The 20024-nt window shown below is 43.7% G+C and overlaps 2 protein-coding genes across 3 annotated transcripts; one reads left to right on the top strand and one right to left on the bottom strand.

The window, feature by feature from the left end:
• ints15 (integrator complex subunit 15) lies at positions 1-6537 on the top strand. Of its 2 annotated transcripts, none has more exons than XM_060898583.1 (8): positions 1-122; positions 641-865; positions 977-1198; positions 1724-1889; positions 1986-2287; positions 2548-2749; positions 2832-2871; positions 5660-6537. In XM_060898583.1, exons 2-8 carry the CDS (start codon positions 680-682, stop codon positions 5907-5909), a joined length of 1368 nt encoding a protein of 455 aa, XP_060754566.1. In that variant the 5' UTR covers positions 1-122; positions 641-679; the 3' UTR covers positions 5910-6537. The 2 variants fall into 2 exon arrangements, with proteins under 2 accessions (XP_060754566.1, XP_060754565.1); XM_060898582.1 differs by having other exon boundaries at positions 678-865.
• pmm2 (phosphomannomutase 2) lies at positions 6233-17080 on the bottom strand. The gene is made up of 8 exons (XM_060898584.1): positions 16864-17080; positions 13021-13132; positions 12697-12773; positions 12504-12595; positions 8705-8804; positions 8264-8339; positions 7923-8038; positions 6233-7747 (listed from the first exon to the last, which is right to left on the bottom strand). The coding sequence occupies exons 1-8, from the start codon at positions 16945-16947 to the stop codon at positions 7643-7645; spliced, it is 762 nt and encodes a 253-aa protein (XP_060754567.1). The 5' UTR covers positions 16948-17080; the 3' UTR covers positions 6233-7642.
• Positions 17081-20024: the final 2944 nt, after the last annotated feature.

Raw genomic sequence — 20024 nt, forward strand, 5'->3', positions numbered from 1 at the left:
ACCTGCGCAGGCCGCCGTGTTTACGCTGCGATGGCTCGCAGGCAGTGTTGTGCGGTTGCTACTAAAAATATTTTGTTTTGATAAATAATTAATGGAATAAACGTCGGTGGGATAAAGCTCAGGTGGGATTTCAGTCTTTAACACAGTCTCGTAGCGATATTGGGTTAAAATTCACGCTTTAACTTTAAAATAAAACAGAACAAAACCAGGCGCTAAGCTAGCAGGCTAACCAGGTCCATGTCCCGCGAGCTCAGTGCTAATGTGTTATTAGAGGAAAAAGTTTAATTTTTTAATTAAATTATTAAAATAAGAAGTTATATGTGTGTGCTTGTGATTTTAAAAGTGTAGTGGGGCTTTTTAATTTTTTTTATTAAAGCTCAGCCCCTTTATTATTATTATTATTGTTGTTGTTGTTTATTGTTGTTGTTAAAGTTAAACTCCAGTCAGAAATGTGTTTATCCTGAAATATCTGTGTTGTGGCTTGTGATTCTGCTGCTGAATTTTTTTGTTGTTGATGTATTTCTGTTATTCCGTGAAAAGTTAACGGTTGTGTCCCACGATGACGTCACGGGGTGGGGGGAGAGAAACACACCATTAGTAACAGTGTCTCTGTGTGGATGATGTCACCGCTCCCACTCAGGGAGTGTGTATGTGTGTGGGTTTTTTTGATTGAGCAGATATGAGTGATATCCGTCACGCCCTGCTGCGGCGAGACCCTCTGAGTGCGGCCAAAGAGGTCCTGTACCACCTGGACATCGCGTTAGGGAGCACGCTGCAGAATGGCCCAGGCCTGGACAAGAACACAGTGGACCTGGTGGAGGAGTTCATCTTCCACGTCCCGAAAGACCGGAACACACAGCGCAAGGTGAGGATGGGGAGGGGGACGAATCCAGATGTGAGCTGAGCAGCTGGAATTTCTATTATTATTTCTATAATGTGTTTGTCTACTGAAGTACACTCTGTGTGTGTGTGTCAGAGGATGAGCTGTGTTCAGGAGCTGCAGCTGTTGGAGATCATGTGCAGTTATTTCCAGGAGCAGAGTAAGGATGCAGTGAGACAGGTGATCTTCTCTGCGCTCTTCAGTCTGCAGGGAAACAAAGCTGACGAGAACCGCATGGCCACGCTGGGAAAACTGGTGTCCATGGCCGTCGCTGTGTGCCGCGTGCCCATCCTAGAGTGCGCTGCCACCTGGCTGCAGGTGGGAACAACACCGCCACCAACACCACATTCTGTCTGCTGTCATTTCTCTAACAGGGCTGTGGTTCAGTGTATCCCATCAGTGTGGAAGTTAAAATAAAAGTATCGGTGCATTTAGAGTAAGCAGCAATTAAGGGGTCCAAGCGCTTTCTGGCTCCACCCCTTAGCGATCAGAAGCCACTGGGACTTCAGCGATCATTTCCTTGGAGACAGACTAACTTTGTTGGTAATACGAGCTGTGGCTGAGGAACGCAACAAAACAGTGTGTCATCAGATCCAAACCTGATGATGCTGGGAGTCTAAGAGAGCGTAATTGGATGTGCTGACTGGATGGGAGGGGCATACTCCCTATCCCCTGTCAATCACAGTGACACTAGCCAATCGTGGGACTCTGTGTGTGCGCCTGTGTGCATGAAGAGGGCAGAGAGCACTTTGTTTGTTGTAGTATGTGATTGTTTTATTTTGTCAGCAGTATAATGATTGTGTAATGAAAACTGTGTGTACCCTGTTAATTCTGTGTGTGTAGCGTACTCACTCGGCGTGGTGTGTCCGGTTGGCGTTGGTGTTGGTGGATGATTATTGCACGTTGGTACCAGGCTCCATCACAACCCTGCAGAACGTCTGCTCAGCCAGTCCTCGCTTTTGCTGCCAGTTTATCACCGCCGTCACCGCCCTGTATGACTTCTCCTCAGGTACACACACACACCTGATTCCTTCTCTATAACAGCAGCTCTGACAGTACAGCTGTAATTCAAATCACAGGTTTATATACGTGTGTGTGTGTGTAGATGAGTTAACCCCGCCCCCCTCCCTGTTGGACATGGTGGTTGGTTGGATCACAGAAGACTCCAGACTGCTCCTGTTGACCTTCATCAACACTCCCCTGACATCCAGCCTACCGTTAGGGTGTTTGGAGGTCACGCCCCTCACGGGTCTGCTCCGGTGGTGTGTGAAAGCGCCGCTCGCCTCTCAGAGAGCCCGGAAGTCAGCGGTGACCAGTGCACAGCTGGAGCAGGAGAACAGAGCAGTGTGTGAAGAGCTGTACTCCAAACTGCACCTGAGTGTTCTTCAAGTGTTCCTCATGTTACAGGTGCACTTCCTGTTTATCTCACACCATCAACTTTAAACTTCAGTGTGTCAGAGATTTCATATAGTGGACACCAGTATGACCCAATACATCGAAGAAAAAGTCAGGGGGCGTGGCTTGCTGTATCTCAAACACTGTTGTGTCAAGTTCTTCAGCACGCGGTCACTGTGAAGGAGACGCATCAACATACAGAATCATACCCCGCCCATACCTCTCAGAACATTTTGTGTGGACTTTAATAGCACTGTTTCTGCTTCTCCTAGGTCCACCTGACGGAGCAGAACCTGCTCGGGCGTCTGGCCGTGCTGCAGGTGGAGTCCGTGGCTGCTCTAGTGGAGGAAGTGAGTGTTTTGGTGGAGGAGCTCAACCCACTCCATGCTGCTAATCAAATCCAGCTGGCTCTGGATAGGCTGGCCCAGGCCTTGCAAGTTGCCATGGCGACAGGAGCATTGCTGTGTTCTCGAGGTGAGTGGGATGCACTCTGGGTTTAATAGAATGTCAAACAGAGTGGCTTATGTAAACGATGTTTTTGTTTTGTCTCTTTCAGAGGACCTGAGAACTCTGTGCTCGAGACTGCCACATAACAAGTGAGTAATTCTCTCGCACAGCAGCACTGACAGTCATGCAGGTCTCTGCTAATACCTCATCATTTTTATAGTAATAGCTCCTTCACAGGGTCACGTACGACAGACCATCCACTAGTCATAAACTGAATAATAACGTGTGTGATTGGTGATATTTTGTAAGGAGAAATGTGTTTGTACAACATTTGTGGAAGGAAGGAGTCTCCAGTGTCAGCGCTGTGTAACTTTACCATTTCAGCCGTCTTTACACTTCTTGACAATTTCTTTGTATCAGTAGATAATGAGAAATACAACCCCAGTTCCAAAAAAAGTTGGGACGCTGTGTAAACTGTAAATTAAAACCGAATGTGATAATTTGCAAATCATGGAAATCCTGTATTTCATTGAAAATAGTACAAAGACAACATCTCAAATGTTGAAACTGAGAGATTTTATTGGTTTTTGAAAAATATACACCCATTTTGAAGTTGATGTCAGCAACATGTTTCAGAAAAGTTGGGACAGGGGCATGTTTACCACTGTGTTGCATCACACATACTTTTAACAACACACTAAGGGCCTCTGCATGCTCTTGCGACAAGGCTTTCGCAGATAGCTTTTCGCAGACAGTTGTAATTTATCGTTGAGCGGGGAGTAATAGGCGTGCGCGATGTTATTCACCGCCACAACGCAAGGGGGCGCGAAGTCGCGAAATCGCTAGGAGTAGTTGGTGGGTGTGGTTAGTGGAGTGTTTATCCTCCGGTTACTTATAATGACTAGAACTGGAGTCGTATGGATGTACGTACTTCCTCAGTTCCTCGATCAACCACTCTTCGTGCTGCTCCATCTTCGCTCGTGTTTTTAAAAATGGCGGTCGTGAAAACAAAACAAACCGGGAAAGTGCGGAAGTGCGTGTACAGCGGATGTAGAGTGGACCAATCAGAGCCCTCTTGTCTGCGGTGGTCACAATTTTTGGGAGGTGCGCGCATGGTGCGCGCAGAGCGTCTGCGAAGGGGGGGGGGCTTCGCAGACGCCATCTGCGAGGACTGGGTTGTCAGCATAAATTGGCCTTAAGCGTTTGGGAACTGACGAGACCAGTTACTGTAGAGTTGAAAGAGAAATGTTGTCCCATTCTTGCCTGATATAAAATTTCAGTTGCTCAACAGTTCGGGGTCTCCTTTGTTGTATTTTGCGCTTCATAATGCGGCAAATGTTTTCAGTGGATGATGGGTCTGGACTGTAGGCAGGCCAGTTTAGCACCCAGACTCTTATTACAGAGCCATGCAGTTTTAATGCGGTTTGGTATTATCTTGCTGAAAGAAGGAAGGCCTTCCCTGAAAAAGATTTTGTCTGGACGGCAGCATATTGCTCTGAAACGTGTACATATCATTCAGCATTAATGACGCCTTCCCAGATGTACAAGCTCCCCATGTCATGTGCACTAATGCACCCTCATACCATCACAGATGCTATCCCTTAGAGATAGGGTGAGAAGCACAGTCACTCGGGAGGAGCTCGGAGTAGAGCCGCTGCTGCTCCACATCGAGAGGAATCAGCTGAGGTGGCTCGGGCATCTTTTTCGGATGCCTCCTGGACGCCTCCCTGGGGAGGTGTTCCAGGCATGTCCCCCCGGGAGGAGGCCCCGGGGAAGACCCAGGACACGCTGGAGGGACTATGTCTCTCGGCTGGCCTGGGAACGCCTCGGTGTTCTTCCCGAGGAGCTGGCCGAGGTGTCTGGGGAGAGGGAAGTTTGGGCTTCCCTGCTTAGACTGCTGCCTCCGCGACCCGGTCCCGGATAAAGCGGAAGAAGACGAGACGAGACCATCACAGATGCTGGCTTTTGAACTGTGCACTGATAACAAGCCGGATGGTCCCTCTCCTCTTTAGCCTGGAGGACGTCGTGTCCATGATTTCTAAAAAGAATTTATACTTTTGAGTCGTCAGACCTCGGGACAGTTGTCCACTTCGCCTCAGTCCATCGTAAAAGAGCTCGGGCCCAGAGAAGGTGGCGGTGTTTCTGGATATTGTTTATATTTGGTTTTAACTTGTATTTGTGGATGCAGTAATGAACTGTTTTCACAGACAATGGTTTTGTGAAGTGTTCCTGAGCCCATACAGTGATTTCCACTACAGACACGTGTCTGCTTTTAATGCAGTGTCGCCTGAGGGCCTGAAGATCACAGGCATCCAATGGCAGTTCTCAGCCTTGTCTCTTGCATACAGAGATTTCTCCAGATTCTCTGAATCTTTTAATGATATTATGTACCACAGATGATGTGATCCACAAATTCTTTGCAATTTTACATTGAGGAATGTTATTCTTAAATTGTTGCACTGTTTGCCCACGCAGTCTTTCACAGAGCAGTGAACCCCAACCCATCTTTACTTCTGAGAGACTCAGCCTCTCTGTGATGCTCTTTTTATACCCAGTCATGTTACTGACCTGTTGCCAGTTAACCAAATTAGTTTTTTTTCATTACACAACTTTTTCAGTCTTTTGTTGCCCTGTTTCAGCTTTTTTGAAATGTGTTGCTGACATCAAATTCAAAATGAGCATATCTTTTTCAAAAAACAATGAAATTTCTCAGTTTCAATATTTGTTGTCTTTCAATGAAATATAGGATTTCCATGATTTGCAAATCTTCACATTGTTTTTATTTGTTTTACACAGTGTCTCAACTTTTTTGGACTTGTATAACACTTCAGGAAGTGCTGTTAAAGGAAAATAATCAGTGTTGAGTCGGGGTGGTCACAGGGATTGTGCTCCATTACGCCCTCTAGTGTCAGATTCCTTATTTGTTGTGTTTTTCAGCATGTTACAGCTGGTCATGTCCGGTCCAGTGGTTCCACACGGTGCGGCATTCCAGTCCAGCGTGTATCCCTACATCCACCCCGCCAGGCCTACTCCGCTCTCGCCCCACCCTGCCCTTTCTCCTCTGCCTGCCCACCCAGCCCTCACCACACACCACCAGCTAACACCACACACAGCGCACTCGCCCCTCCCTCCTCCACACGCCTTCCACCCTGCCTCCATGGCCTTTCAGTACCGCCCCATCCGCTGAGCTCGGCCTTCCAACTCCACCCGAACAGGATTTATATCCAAATCTGAGATTAGATCCAGCTTGTAATGTAATAAACCATTAGTCAGGATGAAAATAGAGAACTTTCAGCATGTTGACTTTTTTTTTTTATATATTTAAACTCCACATGTACTCTTGAACTTTTTTTTTTAAGTTGTCCTCAGACAATTAATGTAAATATTTTCTCAAATACTGTGATGTGTTGAAGTCTGTTAAGGATTTTTTCCCCCGGGTTTTTCTTCATGTTTTTGTGGATGTTACAAAACAGTGGAGTGTCAAAGCTGACAAAAGCATTGGAACATGAATTTTGTATAAGAATTATTTAATTTTTTTTTCTGCAGCATGTTTAATACATTTACATTTTTGCCAATTTTTCTCAGAACCATAATTCAAAATAACAGGATATGATTTTACACGTTATTCTGTTATACAGTGCTCCAGTCCCATCTCCACTCTAGAAGTGATTTTACGTGACTTGAACAGCATTTAGACGTTTTCAGTCCACGTGATTTTAACAGACTGGAGTCTGAATCCCAGTAAAATCCTCAGTCTCCTGTGACTGTACACCGTTTTGAGAATGTAAAATAAAAAGGAAGTGTTTGTGAAATAAGGTGTGAAGTCTGAGTTTATTACCTGAATATTTAATCTCATCTCATTATCTCTAGCTGCTTTATCCTGTTCTATAGGGTCGCAGGCAAGCTGGAGCCTATCCCAGCTGACTACGGGTGAAAGGCGGGGTACACCCTGGACAAGTCGCCAGGTCATCACAGGGCTGACACATAGACACAGACAACCATTCACACTCACATTCACACCTACGCTCAATTTAGAGTCACCAGTTAACCTAACCTGCATGTCTTTGGACTGTGGAGGAAACCGGAGCACCCGGAGGAAACCCACGCGGACACGGGGAGAACATGCAAACTCCGCACAGAAAGGCCCTCGCCGGCCACAGGGCTCGGACCCAGGACCTTCTTGCTGTGAGGCAACAGCGCTAACCACTACACCACCGTGCCGCCCCCTGACTATTTAATTGAGGCAAAAAAATATAAAAGAACCAGGATTTAACTTTCAGTTTAATACAAATCATAAATTAATGAAACTATCGTTTAAGAAATAAAAAGCATGGGGTTGAGTTTTACACACACATATATATATATATATATATATATATATATATATATATATATATATATATATATTCCTCAGTGTATTCTGTAAAACAAGCTCATTCCTGAATTTATTTATTAAAATCCCAAATCTGCTACAATCTCTCACAAACACCATAAGCAGCATGATTATTTCACCATAGTCACAGACTGCATTTAATATTTTTCTAAATGGAAACATGTGCCTTGGGGCCTTTATTTCTCTTCTACAAGGAAGATGCAGCACCACGTCTGTGTCGTCTTCACTGATCTCTAAAAGACAATCTGAGGGGTTAAACTGACAACGTGATTATGATTAACAGACACAAATTTCTCTAAAAGCTGCAGCACAAAATTCCTCAGTGGACGGATGAGACACCAGGTCTCCTGAAACACATGCTCTCGTGTGTGTGCGCGTGTGTACACAGTGTTCATCACGGATGGCCTGCAGCAAAGAGAGATGAGATTTAAACTTAAAGGATGAATTAGAGGTAAACACCATCACCAGAGTCGCTACGTTTATAGTAACGTGACGTTTAAGAGACAGCGTCAGCGCAGCTCCTTCACTCAGCTGAAGAAGAGCTCCTCACAGAGCCGCTGTGTGTCCTCGGGTGATGTGACCTCGTGACCGATGGTTCGGGGGTCTGTGTAGATCTCGTAATCATTTCCTCCCTGATTAACAAACAAACAGTGACTTGATTAATACTTAACACACGTTCACGGATGATATTGTGCTGTACAGGTTTATCAGGCTGGGAACATTTCTCTCCTGTAAAGCATGTTCTTTACTTGTGTGTGTGTGTGTGTGTTAATCCATGATATTTATATTTTAATTCAGGACACATACTGGTTTGGTTTTATCCCCAAAGAAATGGATGGTCTTGTACACGTCGTCCTCTACGATTCCCAGGCAATAACGTTTATCCCAACCTTCTGGAAACACGTCGAAGCTGATCTGTCCTCCTGTCTCACACACACACACACACACAAATGTGTATTCCAGCAAATAAATCAGTCTGATGTGCTGATTGTAATCAGACACCGCGGTCAGGATTCAATTCAATTGATTAAGCTCCGCCCCCAGGATGAACTGACATTACTAATTATTCATTCATTTAATATTGATCAACAATTAACGCCAATCTAATGATACAAATCTAATTAAGTGCGCGTGCGCACACAGCTCACCGATAGAGAAAGCCAGTCCTCTGCCCCCAAACTGTTCTTTCAGAACGGCCACAAATTTCTCTCGGATCCTTTCCTTCTGCAGGAGAAACTGATCTGAGCTCACAGCATGTACACACTCAGTAAAGGGTTCTTGCCTCCTAACAGGGTTCTAGATTGCCCTTTTTGTAAAGAAAAGTGATCAGTGTGTGCAGTAGGGCTGAGCGATACGACACCAAGATCACATCGTACCATTTTTATTAAAAACAATGAAAAGGACACAAACTTCTCCCAATGTGTTTATATCAGAACCAGCTGCTTCTGGTTAGATTGGAATAAATATATTTACAATACATCAGAAACGTGAACTGCGTCATCATAATCGCGATCCTGGTCCGATCTGGTCGTATCGCTCAGCTCCAGAAGGTGGAGGTGGAGTTGAAGCTTTAGTCTGTGAGGCGTTACCTTATCCAGCTCGAAGAATTCGATTCGCTCCTGTTGACTGCAACTCCGGCCAATCGGAGAGACGTTCAGCATCCCGTTCCGGAACTCGATAAACGTTCCTCTGGGATGGGAACGTTAAGAAACCGTCATCTCACACGTCTCAAAAACACACTTCTTCCATCATTTTAAAGCCTGAAGTTTAAAAAGGCAGCTTTTGCTTCTTAAAGCTCATACGCAACGGTTTTAATTTTATGCATGTTTGAAACTTTATATGTTAAAAAACCCTCTGTAATTTTCTTCTGGTCCCAAGAAGTATTGTTAATAAGTAATAATTAAAATAAGTTAGCACAGATCGCGGCGAATTTCTGTTCGGCTATTTTCATGACCACTCGGCGTGTGACGTCATTTAAGACTAACAAACCGCTTGAGTGGAGTCCGCTTCCGTTTACTTGCATTGCCGTTCGGCTTGAGTGCAGACATGCGTTCGGGAATTTCCAAAGAAAAACCCCATGCCTTATTGTTGTGCAGTGAACTGTAACAACACAACCGGTTCAGGAAGAAGTTTTTACCTTTTTCCGAAAGAGGAGAAGAGGCAGAGAGTGTGGATTGGCTTTTTCCGGAAGAGGACAAGAGGCAGAGTGAGAGGATCGGCTTTTTCCGAAAAAGGAGAAGAGGCAGAGCGAGAGGATCGGCTTTTTCCGAAAAAGGAGAAGAGGCAGAGCGAGAGGGTTGGCTTTTTCCAAAAGAGGAGAAGAGGCAGAGCAAGTGGGTTGGCTTTTTCCGAAAAAGGACAAGAGGCAGAGAGAGAAGGTTGGCTTTTTCCGAAAAAGGACAAGAGGCAGAGCGAGTGGGTTGGCTTTTTCCGAAAAAGGACAAGAGGCAGAGCGAGTGGGTTGGCTTTTTCCGAAAGAGGAGAAGAGGCAGAGCGAGTGGGTTGGCTTTTTCCGAAAAAGGAGAAGAGGCAGAGCGAGTGGGTTGGCTTTTTCCGAAAAAGGAGAAGAGGCAGAGCGAGAGGGTTGGCTGTTTCCGAAAAAGGAGAAGAGGCAGAGCGAGAGGGTTGGCTTTTTCCGAAAAAGGAGAACAGGCAGAGCGAGAGGGTTGGCTTTTTCCGAAAGAGGAGAAGAGGCTGAGCGAGTGGGTTGGCTTTTTCCGAAAGAGGAGAAGAGGCTGAGCGAGTGGGTTGGCTTTTTCCAAAAAAGGAGAAGAGGCAGAGCGAGAGGGTTGGCTTTTTCCGAAAAAGGAGAAGAGGCAGAGTGAGTGGGTTGGCTTTTTCCGAAAGAGGAGAAGAGGCAGAGAGAGTGGATTGTGTGCTTGAAGCCAGAGGGTTGTTGTTTTCCGGAAGAAGAGAAGAGGCGGAGAGAGTGGATTGTGCGCGTGAAACAAAATCAAGCAGTCAAAGAAGAAATGGAGCAGCAACGCTCAAGCAAAAAGGAGAAGATTGGAGGTAAACATTTTTACTTTTGCTTGCAATTGACAAGTCAAGAATCCTGAGGGATCCTGTACAATCAATCATTGTGGAAATGAAGCAAAGGGATATTTCCTCGCTTAGAGTAGGCTATAAATAGTATAATGCCGCGGATGGCAGGTTAATGTGGCCTACCGGCACACTGTCCAGTAATCGTTACCTACGGTATATCCACTAGGGAGGGCGGTTTAATTATTCTTCAAAAGGGCTCTTATTTAGTATTACAACGAAAGTAGGAATTTATCATAATTACCAGGATAAATCGTTTGGGCGCGAGTCTTGTTGGGGTCCGGGGTCACCGCGATCAGAGTCCAATTCCGAGGCCGCACGGTCAAACCAGTGAGCCACATTCACTGATTGCTTCGCAACGGCCATAGGTTCATACATGTATGGTTTCACCTCTCGATATTCAATTTGGAGAGTTCCTACTTCAAAATCGCTCTCGCTTTCAGACATTTTACACAACCTCTCACGACCAAAGTCCGTACACGTGTGCTTGGTTTGCAAGTAAACACAGAGCTGCTCCCAGTCTGTTTGGCTTGAATGATGTCATAATGACCGTCCCCTGGCGGTGAAAGTGCACATAAGTGAGATGTAAACAAACCTTCGGAAATTGAGCAAAACAGTATATTTTAACCGCTTTATTCAGTTTTATGGTGCAAATTAGACACCAGGAAGACTGAATTCACTTTTTGGGTCGTTCTTCTAGACAATAAAGTTGATATTCTACGTTTCACCTCCGACCCTTGCCTATGACCTGTAATTAGAGTTATCTTTATCAGCTGATCAACCAATCAGATCACAGCACAGAGGAGAACACACACAAAGGACAGCCTCTCACAGTCACTGTAATAAAGACGCATTGTTAGTTAAGTCTCCCTTTTATCTGTTTACGATGATGACGTGTCGTTCTTTAAAGGACCCATGGCATGGTGGTTTGTTGATGCTTTAAACGGGCTCGTGGAGGTTTCCGGATGTTATATCCGCAGCCTTTCTCGAAATGAACCCTCGGCACGTAGATATAGCCTCCTGGGAGAGAGCCCCATTTCAGCGCTTTTCCCAGTGCGTCGTTTTGCTAATGAGAAGCAGGAGGCGGGGAAGGGTAGAGGGTGGGGGCGGGCCATGGGGGGAGGGAGAGGGGCTTGACCAAGCTGCGCACACACATACTCGCTGCTATCAGCGCCTGTAGCCACGCTGCTAAGACAAAACCCCGTTCTCCCTCGGACTCCTTTCGTAAACTCAACGTGACACAGAGAACAGAGAGTGAGAGTGTTCGGAGTGATAGTTTACGAACGTATAATACCCTAGGCTTGAACATGTACTCCATAACCAAAGAGGATAGAAGCAGCAACTACAGCAACATATCGCTTATCCAACAGAAGACATGCATTGCGGAGCAATAGTCAAACATAAGCTCATAAGTTACAGTCAATTTCCAGACTAAACTCAGTTTAACAGAGCATGCTGCATGCTTTTTGGTTTTGTAGCACAGAGTACCTGGCTAACTGCAGGAAGCGGTTAGCTGCACAGCTAATGTAGCCATTGCAAGGCTAACGTGGCACCGATTTTAAAACACGGCAAAACGACCAGTTATACACTTACTTGTTCGGTGTTTGTGGCTGATGCGGCAGGGATGCTTGGTACGGACCCAGGCTTCAGTGACAGTTGATGTGCAAAACCTGCCCTGTACTGTCCCAAGTTGTGGAAACATTCCTCAGGAAAAAGCTTCCGACAAACATACACCGTCTTAGGTAGACTCGACGGCGTATTATTGAAGTAAATAAAATTAAGTCACTGCGTCTTCAGGGGCTCTCCCGTCGGCAGTAAAAACAGACTCCTTTCTGTGTTGTCACATCCATGTATAGCGCAATTTCCATGTTTCGCTCGCTTAGGTGGTGCCATGTTGTTGTGTCCTCTATGGTCTCCTCACTACAAAACTGAAGTGACGTATCTATGGTGGCAACTTTTGAGCTGGGTGGGCAATCCATACAGTGGGTGGGAATCCAGAGGGGGGGCGTGGGGATCATCTCCCTTGCTGACATAGTAAAGGGAAGAGCCTATCAACGCGCCATTTTGACGCGCCATTCTCAAATATTGACAAAGGGTGGGCATAGTTTGGTTTACACATTATGACATTTCTAGCCACTGGGGTGACTTAAGAAGGTCAGAGGAACTCATTTTAACGTTAAAAAACCTCAGAAAGTGAAAATTTCATGCCATGGGACCTTTAATAAATAACGAATATAACTGTCGGTAAAGTGTTGTAGTGTAAGAGGAATAAGACACTCAGGGACGAGCTGTTAGAGGAAAATAAGTTGTTTTATAATTATATTTTTGTTTGTTTATCCCACTCACCTTTTCTTGGGCAGTCTGATCTTGGCCATGTAATCTAAACAGAAGTTGATGAAATCCTGTAAAATCTCCTCCCCGAGATACGACTGAATACTCTGAGTAACCAAACACAATCACACAATCACTTCAACTACAGAGAGGGGGGAGACCTATACCAGTGTTTTAGAATAAATTGGCTCTCTGTGTGTGTATATACCTGTACAGAATGGAGCTTCCCGAATTTGTAGGCCACTAAACCGTTCTCAGCAAAAACATAGTCCACTTGCTCGATTACTGCACACACACACACACACACAGAGTGATGTTATAATGAGAATTTCACAAGTCAGCGAAGTAAAAAATAAAATCCTCACACCTCCAGAAACACACTTTAGAGTGTAAATTAAACATATAGCCATTATTTTTACTCCCTGAACTTTACAGACTCATCACCACTCCTAGTGAGTCACATTTAATGAATGATAAATTAAAAAATAAATAAATAAATAAATAAATCTCTCTTAGTGATCATCTCTCGCACCATCTTCACCCAGCTGCTCCTTGATCTTGTTCAGATCTGAACCTCCAACGACTCCGACTCGAACCAGCCGTCTCAGTTTACTCAGGAACTCCTGCATGTGTGGAGTCACTCTCTAACACACACAGAATACAGTTTTATTACAAGATCACGAGTCGTTTATACCTTTACGTTACTAATATCAAAACCCAAAGTTTGAACAAACGTCATCAAACAGTGTTATAGAAAATACAGTCAAGCCGGAAAGTCTGCACACCCCTTTCACTGTCTCCACGTTTTATTACGTTACACACTTATTCTACAATAATTGTCACAAAATTCTACACAAAATAGCCCACAATGACAACGTGAAAGCAGGTTTTTAAAAAATATGCAATTTAATTTTACTGACAAAAAAAAAAAGGTTATTTAGGGGTTACATATCTGTACACACCCTTAAGGCCAATTTATGCTGACAACCCAGTCCTCGCAGACGGCATCGCAGACAGTGTCTGCATAGCCCCCCCACCTTCGCAGATGCTCTGCGCGCACCTCCCAAAAATTCTGACCACCGCAGAAGCCTCACAGACAAGAGAGCTCTGATTGGTCCACTCTACATCCGCTGTACACGCACTTCCGCTTCCCTACTTTCCCGGTTTGGTTTGTTTTCACAACTGGCATTTTTAAAAACACGAGTGAAGATGGAGCAGCACGAAGAGCGGTTGATCGAGGAAGTGAGGAAGTACGTACATCTATACGACTCCAGTTCTAGTCATTATAAGTAACCGGAGGATAAACACTCCACTAACCACACCCACCAACTACTCCTAGCGATTTCGTGACTTCGCGCCCCCTTGCGTTGTGGCGGTGAATAACATCGCGCACGCCTATTACTCCCCGCTCAACGATAAATTACAACTGTCTGCGAAAAGCTATCTGCGAAAGCCTTGTCACAAGAGCATGCAGAGGCCTTTAGCCTAATACTTGGTTGATGCACCTTTGGCAGCAATTACAGCTTCAAGGCGTCTTGGGAAAGAAGCTACAAGCTTGGCACACTTGTTTCTGGACATTTCTGCCCATTCCTCTTGGCATATCCTTGCAAGCTCCGTCAGGTTGGATGGGGAGCATCGGTACACAGCCATTTTCAGCTCCTTCCACAGATGTTCAATTGGATTCAGGTCTGGGCTCTGGCTGGGCCACTCAAGGACATTCACAGACTTTCTCCAAAGTCACTCCTTTCTTTTGGTTGTGTGCTTCAGGTCGTTGTCATGTCGGAAGGCAAACCTTCACCCCAGTCTGAGGTCCAGAGCGCTCTGGAGCAGGTTTTCTTCAAGGATCTCGGTGTACTTAGCTGCATTCGTCTTTCCCTCTATCAGGACTAGTCACCCCGTTCCCACTGCTGAAAAACATCCCCACATCATGATGCTGCCACCGCCATGCTTCACCATAGGGATGGCATTAGCCAGGTGATGAGCAGTGCCTGGTTTCCTCCAGATGTGCCGCTTGGTATTCAGGCCAAAAAGTTCAATTTTGGTTTCATCAGACCAGAGAATCTTGTTTCTCATGGTTTGAGAGTCCTCTAGGTGCCTTTTGGCAAACTCCAAGCGGGCTGTCATGTGCCTTTTACTAAGGAGTGGCTTCCGTCTGGCCACTCTACCATAAAGGCCTGATTTGTGGAGTGCTGCCTGGATGGTTGATCTTCTGAAAGGTTCTCCCATCTCCACAAAGATACGCTGGAGCTCTGTCAGAGTGATCCTCAGGTTCCTGCTCACCTCCCTGGGCAAGGCCCGTCTTCCCCGATCGCTCAGTTTGGCCGGGCGGACAGGTCTAGGAAAATTATTGGTGGTTCCAAACTTCTTCCATTTATGAATGATGGTGGCCACCGTGCTCTTTTGGACCTGTAAAGCTGCAGCAATTTTTCTGTACCCTTCTCCAGGTCTATGCCTTGACACAATCCTGTTTCTGAGGTTTGCAGATAATTCCTTTGACCCCATGGCTTGGCGTTTGCTCTGACATGCACTGTCAACTGTGGGACCTTATATAGGCAGGTGTTGGCAATCCCTAATCATGTCCAAGGATTGAATTTACCACAGGTGGACAGAGTACCCAACTTCATTACTTAAAGGGATAGTTCGGGATTTTTGACATGAATCTGTATGGCATCCCCATATACAAATAGGAGTCATTCAGGATTCAGCCATGACACGGAGCAAAAACATGGCTGAATCGTGAATGACTCCTATTTGTATAAATAGGGCACTACATAGGCAGCAGTGGTAGTTTCTTTTTCCCTGCCATGAACGCGCACTTGTATACTGAGGAGGAAAGCAATTTGCATTACAGCCGTGAGGCGGCTCGGCTCGGTTTTCCCTTTCGGGCGCTCTCGTTTTCTGTTAGAATTTGGTAAAGAAAAAAAATATATATATTATTTACCAGCTTACCGGGTCCATGAACATAAATCTGACAGCTGACAAGGTCGGGATATAAATGAATCGAATACAAACCACCCGCCGGGACTCCTACTTATGCGACTCCAGCTTATCCTTGAAGCTGGAGCCGCAGCTGGATGAAGCCGGCAGCGCGCAGTGATAAGAAGGGAGAGAAAATAGTGCCAAGCGATTTCGAGGTCTGACTTTTTATTTGGCAACGGTTTTGTGATGCAAATATATCACTCTTTTGAACACATACTGTTTTGAGACGAAAAACGTTTTACTTTCGTGACCCCAACAAACTTGCCGGACTACTTTCGTCTGGACCAAAACTGGACAAGAACTGGACTCACAGGATGCTGTCAGGGGTAAGTCAGTGTGTTTGCACGACACTATTGATGGGGATGCCATACAGATTCATGTCAAAAATCCCGAACTATCCCTTTAAGTCAAAGTACAGATCCCACTGGTCAAATGTTACTCCAATACAAGTGAAAGTTCTCCAGTCAAATTTTTACTTAAACGTACCTTAGTACTTGCTTTTAAAAACACTTAAGTATTAAAAGTACATCTTCTGTCAGCACATCGTTGTATTATTGCCACAACACTTACGATACCTAATGCCGTTACCAAAGACAGAAATGTGGATTCACAAAATGAACACATGCTATGCCATCATGGTGGTTTAATGTTAAGCTAGCTTTTGGTGACGTAACGCCGAACTTTCCTATAGGCACAAATGATACTGTGACGGTAGAAAGTCTACAGGGCGGCATGGTGGTGTAGTGGTTAGCACTGTCACCTCACAGCAAGAAGGTTCCGGGTTCGCGGCCAGCGAGGGCCTTTCTATGTGGAGTTTGCATGTTCTCCCCGTGTCTGCGCGGGTTTCCCCCGCAGTCCAAAGGCATGCAGTTAGGTTAACGTGGGGCGGCCTTGAACAAGGTACCTGACCCCTGACTGCTCCCCGGGCGCTCTGGTATGGCTGCCCACTGCTCTGAGTGTGTGTGTTCACTGCTTCAGATGGGTTAAATGCAGAGGATGAATTTCTCTGTGCATGTGACAAATAAAAAATATTAATAAATTAAATATTTAAATAAACATTAAAGCAGCACTGACTTATCTGTTAACGATGCTTTTTAAACTGAAACAACGTCATGAAGTCACTGACAGCTGCTTTAAACTACTCGGAAACACTCAGGGAGGTGAATGTGAGGGGGTCAGTGAACGCACCCCGGTGTCAAAATCATTCATTCGGTTTATGGCTCCAGCACGAGGATGTTAAAAAAAAAAAGGTTACAATAACTACACAAATAAACTAAAGCATCTGAGCGTGAAAAATTCACCTCATAAAGAGTAAAAGTGAGAGTAACCCGTTAGGAGTGCTGGTGATAGAGTCAGCGATGGTGATATTCATAGCTCTTCATGAACACACACTCACCTGCCGAGCTGCGGTTAATGTTCCGTCCACATCAAACAGACAAAGTGTGTCAGTGTCCACGCCTGAGGGACTCATCTCTGACATAAAGTCCTCTACAACACACTGTAAGTTGTTATTATTATTATGATTCTGAATAAACCGACCCGGGAACGCAGGAAGTGATGCAGGAATCGACACGTCCACAGGAAGCGAGTCCTGAATCGCAGCCTGCTCCCTACACTGCTGCACTACAGAGTGTGATTTCTCCACGTCACACAGTGCACTACGTGTTCAACAGGGATTGGTTTAGGATTCAGCTCCGAAACCGGAAGTGTTTTTTTAAAATTTTTTTATTAAATAAGAATTTGAAATACAGCATTTCGAAGAGGAAAAAAAGACATATCAAAGTAAACAAAAACAAGCAAAGCAAAAAACAAAACAAAGGGGCAATAAACATTGACAGATAAAGGAGCAGTGTCATTTCATAAAAGTAACATAAAATTAATGTCTTTGTGGATTTAAATATGGGGGATATAATCTAAGGGGAGACCTAAATTAAAAAAAACCCCAAAGGTTCGAACAAATATGAAAAACATGTGCGTATCGAGCTGTGGGATGACTTTATGGAACAGACTGGAGACAGAAATAAAACAAAGTGCAAATATAAATCTGTTTAAAAAAAGGTACAAAAAATATTTTTAAACAAGTATGTGGAAGAGGAAGTGTGTTAACGGAGGATGATGAGGGATAAATCTATAAATAGAATAGGGTTGATTGTTATATTAGAACTAAGTATATGGTATATATTTATTTATGGGGATAGTTTATATATTTATATTTACAGGGATAGGTATGTAGTAGATATTTATTTTTGTAATTATATATTTATATAGATATTTATGAAATGTAGAGTGGGGGAAAAAGCCCCCCTTAAGGAAAATTCAGTTTTTCTCCAAGTTGAAATGAACCATGTGTTTAGTTTTAATCATAGTTTTTGACAACAGTGACATGAACAATAATGACACCTAAAGTTTGCCTAAAGTTAATACTTAATTTTTTTTTAACAAAAACAAACATTGTGCCAAGGGGGCCTTTTACCCCCCCCCCCCCCCCCCCCCCCAGTGGGGTAAAAGGCCCCCTGAGGTGGGCCAATAGGCCCCCTCACTCAAAAAAAGCTGTTTGGATAACAAAAGTGTTTACTTAAGCCTATAATGTGAAAGAAACAAGAAAATATCCCTGAATTAATGAATAGATGCATTATTTTATTATATTTCGCATTTTAATTTCAAATTTTTTTTAATTTCAATTATTTTTTAATATTAAGTTCAAATTACTTGCTTTACTCAACCAGGTAAGCGAGATGTTATTAAAACTATGTATCTGCTATTCAGAAATGTATGAAATACAGTAATTATGATAAAAGGAAACGATGCCCCCTGGGGGCCATTTACCCCGCCATTAAGGGGGCGTTTTACCCCACAGACTACACTTTTACAAAAAAGGGTCTTACTTTCAAAATGTGATTCAACTTTTTATACCTAATGTATTTTTTAACGTACTGACTTGTCTACTCATACCACATACACAGCTGTGATATCTGATGAAATAGCAGCTATCTAAATACAGTTTTACTGATATCTGAAAATTATATCACTTACCATGAAATTTGATTTCTCTCCGCTGCGTTGCTGATATGTGATCCACAGTGGATATTTGTATATCCCCATTGTCAAGCCAGTCCATAGCAACAATAGAAATGTAACTTTGCGCCATCTGGTGGTTATTTTGGGTAAAACAGGCTGGTAATAACGTATAATAGTATATACATTTGTAGTTATATATTTATATAGATATTTATGAAGTGTATATATGGTATGTAGTATATATTAATTTTTGTAATTATATATTTATATAGATATTCATGAAGTGTATATATGGTATATATTTTTATAGGTGTATTAATGTAGTTTGGATTTCGGGGTAGTTAAAAAGGGGTGGGAAATTAAAAAAGTATTGTACTTCTTCCCACTCCTTTTTCGAACAATGTGCAGTGTTTTGTAATGTCTTAGCTCTTTATGTCTCATCTCATCTCATTATCTCTAGCCGCTTTATCCTTCTACAGGGTCGCAGGCAAGCTGGAGCCTATCCCAGCTGACTACGGGCGAAAGGCGGGGTACACCCTGGACAAGTCGCCAGGTCATCACAGGGCTGCTCTTTATGTTATTTTATTTATTTAATTAATTTCTCATTTTCTTTCTTTTGTATGTACAAATAGTTACATACATTTTTATACATGTTCGAAATAAATAAATAAATAAATAAATAAATAAATAAATAAATTCATTCATTCATTCATTCGATTTTACACGCCAACTTAGACTTCACTTTTTGGAGAGACAGGAAAAAAATTTAAAGTCATTAACAAAACATGAAAAGGAAGGCTTATTGTTTCTCCATTTACAACAGTGGATATGATATTTACCCATAAGTATGACAGTGTTTACCAATTCAGAAATGACCGGAAGTGTTAATGCCGCATTCAAGTCCTGAGTTAGTAAACGATTCACTCTTTTGAACGAGTCACTAATGTGAACGACTCAGTATCGGTTACTGAGTCATTTATTTTGTGTTCAGTTGCTCCTGATGGACTTCACGACAAATTAATCACTACATTTCCGTCAGGACTTTATTTTACATTACGCTGTATGTTTATATGTATTTTTTTATGTTCTATAAACTGTAAGCTGCATTTGTAGTTTCGTGTTTGATGAATCGAATGAATCACATTTGAGTTCATGGGGTCCGAACTGGAGAGTTCCAGCATTTCATTTCAGTGTAAATAGTGGTAATACGTGTGAGATATAAAAATGAATTTGTTCGTACAAGCATAATTAAGGAATAAAACATAACTTTTTTTTATTGTGTACAATTGTGAAAAATAGCAAGATAGAATACAATTCCACTTGGCCAATCATCTGGTTCGCTGTCGCTCATCTGGTAGTGGGAGGAGTGGTCAGAAGATGCCTGTGGACCCTGCATTTAAAGGCCTGGGGGCCAGTGTCTACGGGTCCAACTACGGTACATGTTCTGAAAGGCTATTCCATACCCGGACAGCAGTGTGGAGGAAGGTTCTGTCCAGGGTGCGAGTATTAGAGGCTGGGAGATCCAGGGCATGATCTGGC

The sequence above is a fragment of the Neoarius graeffei genome, chromosome 18, assembly GCF_027579695.1.
Source record: "Neoarius graeffei isolate fNeoGra1 chromosome 18, fNeoGra1.pri, whole genome shotgun sequence".
NCBI lineage: Eukaryota > Metazoa > Chordata > Actinopteri > Siluriformes > Ariidae > Neoarius > Neoarius graeffei.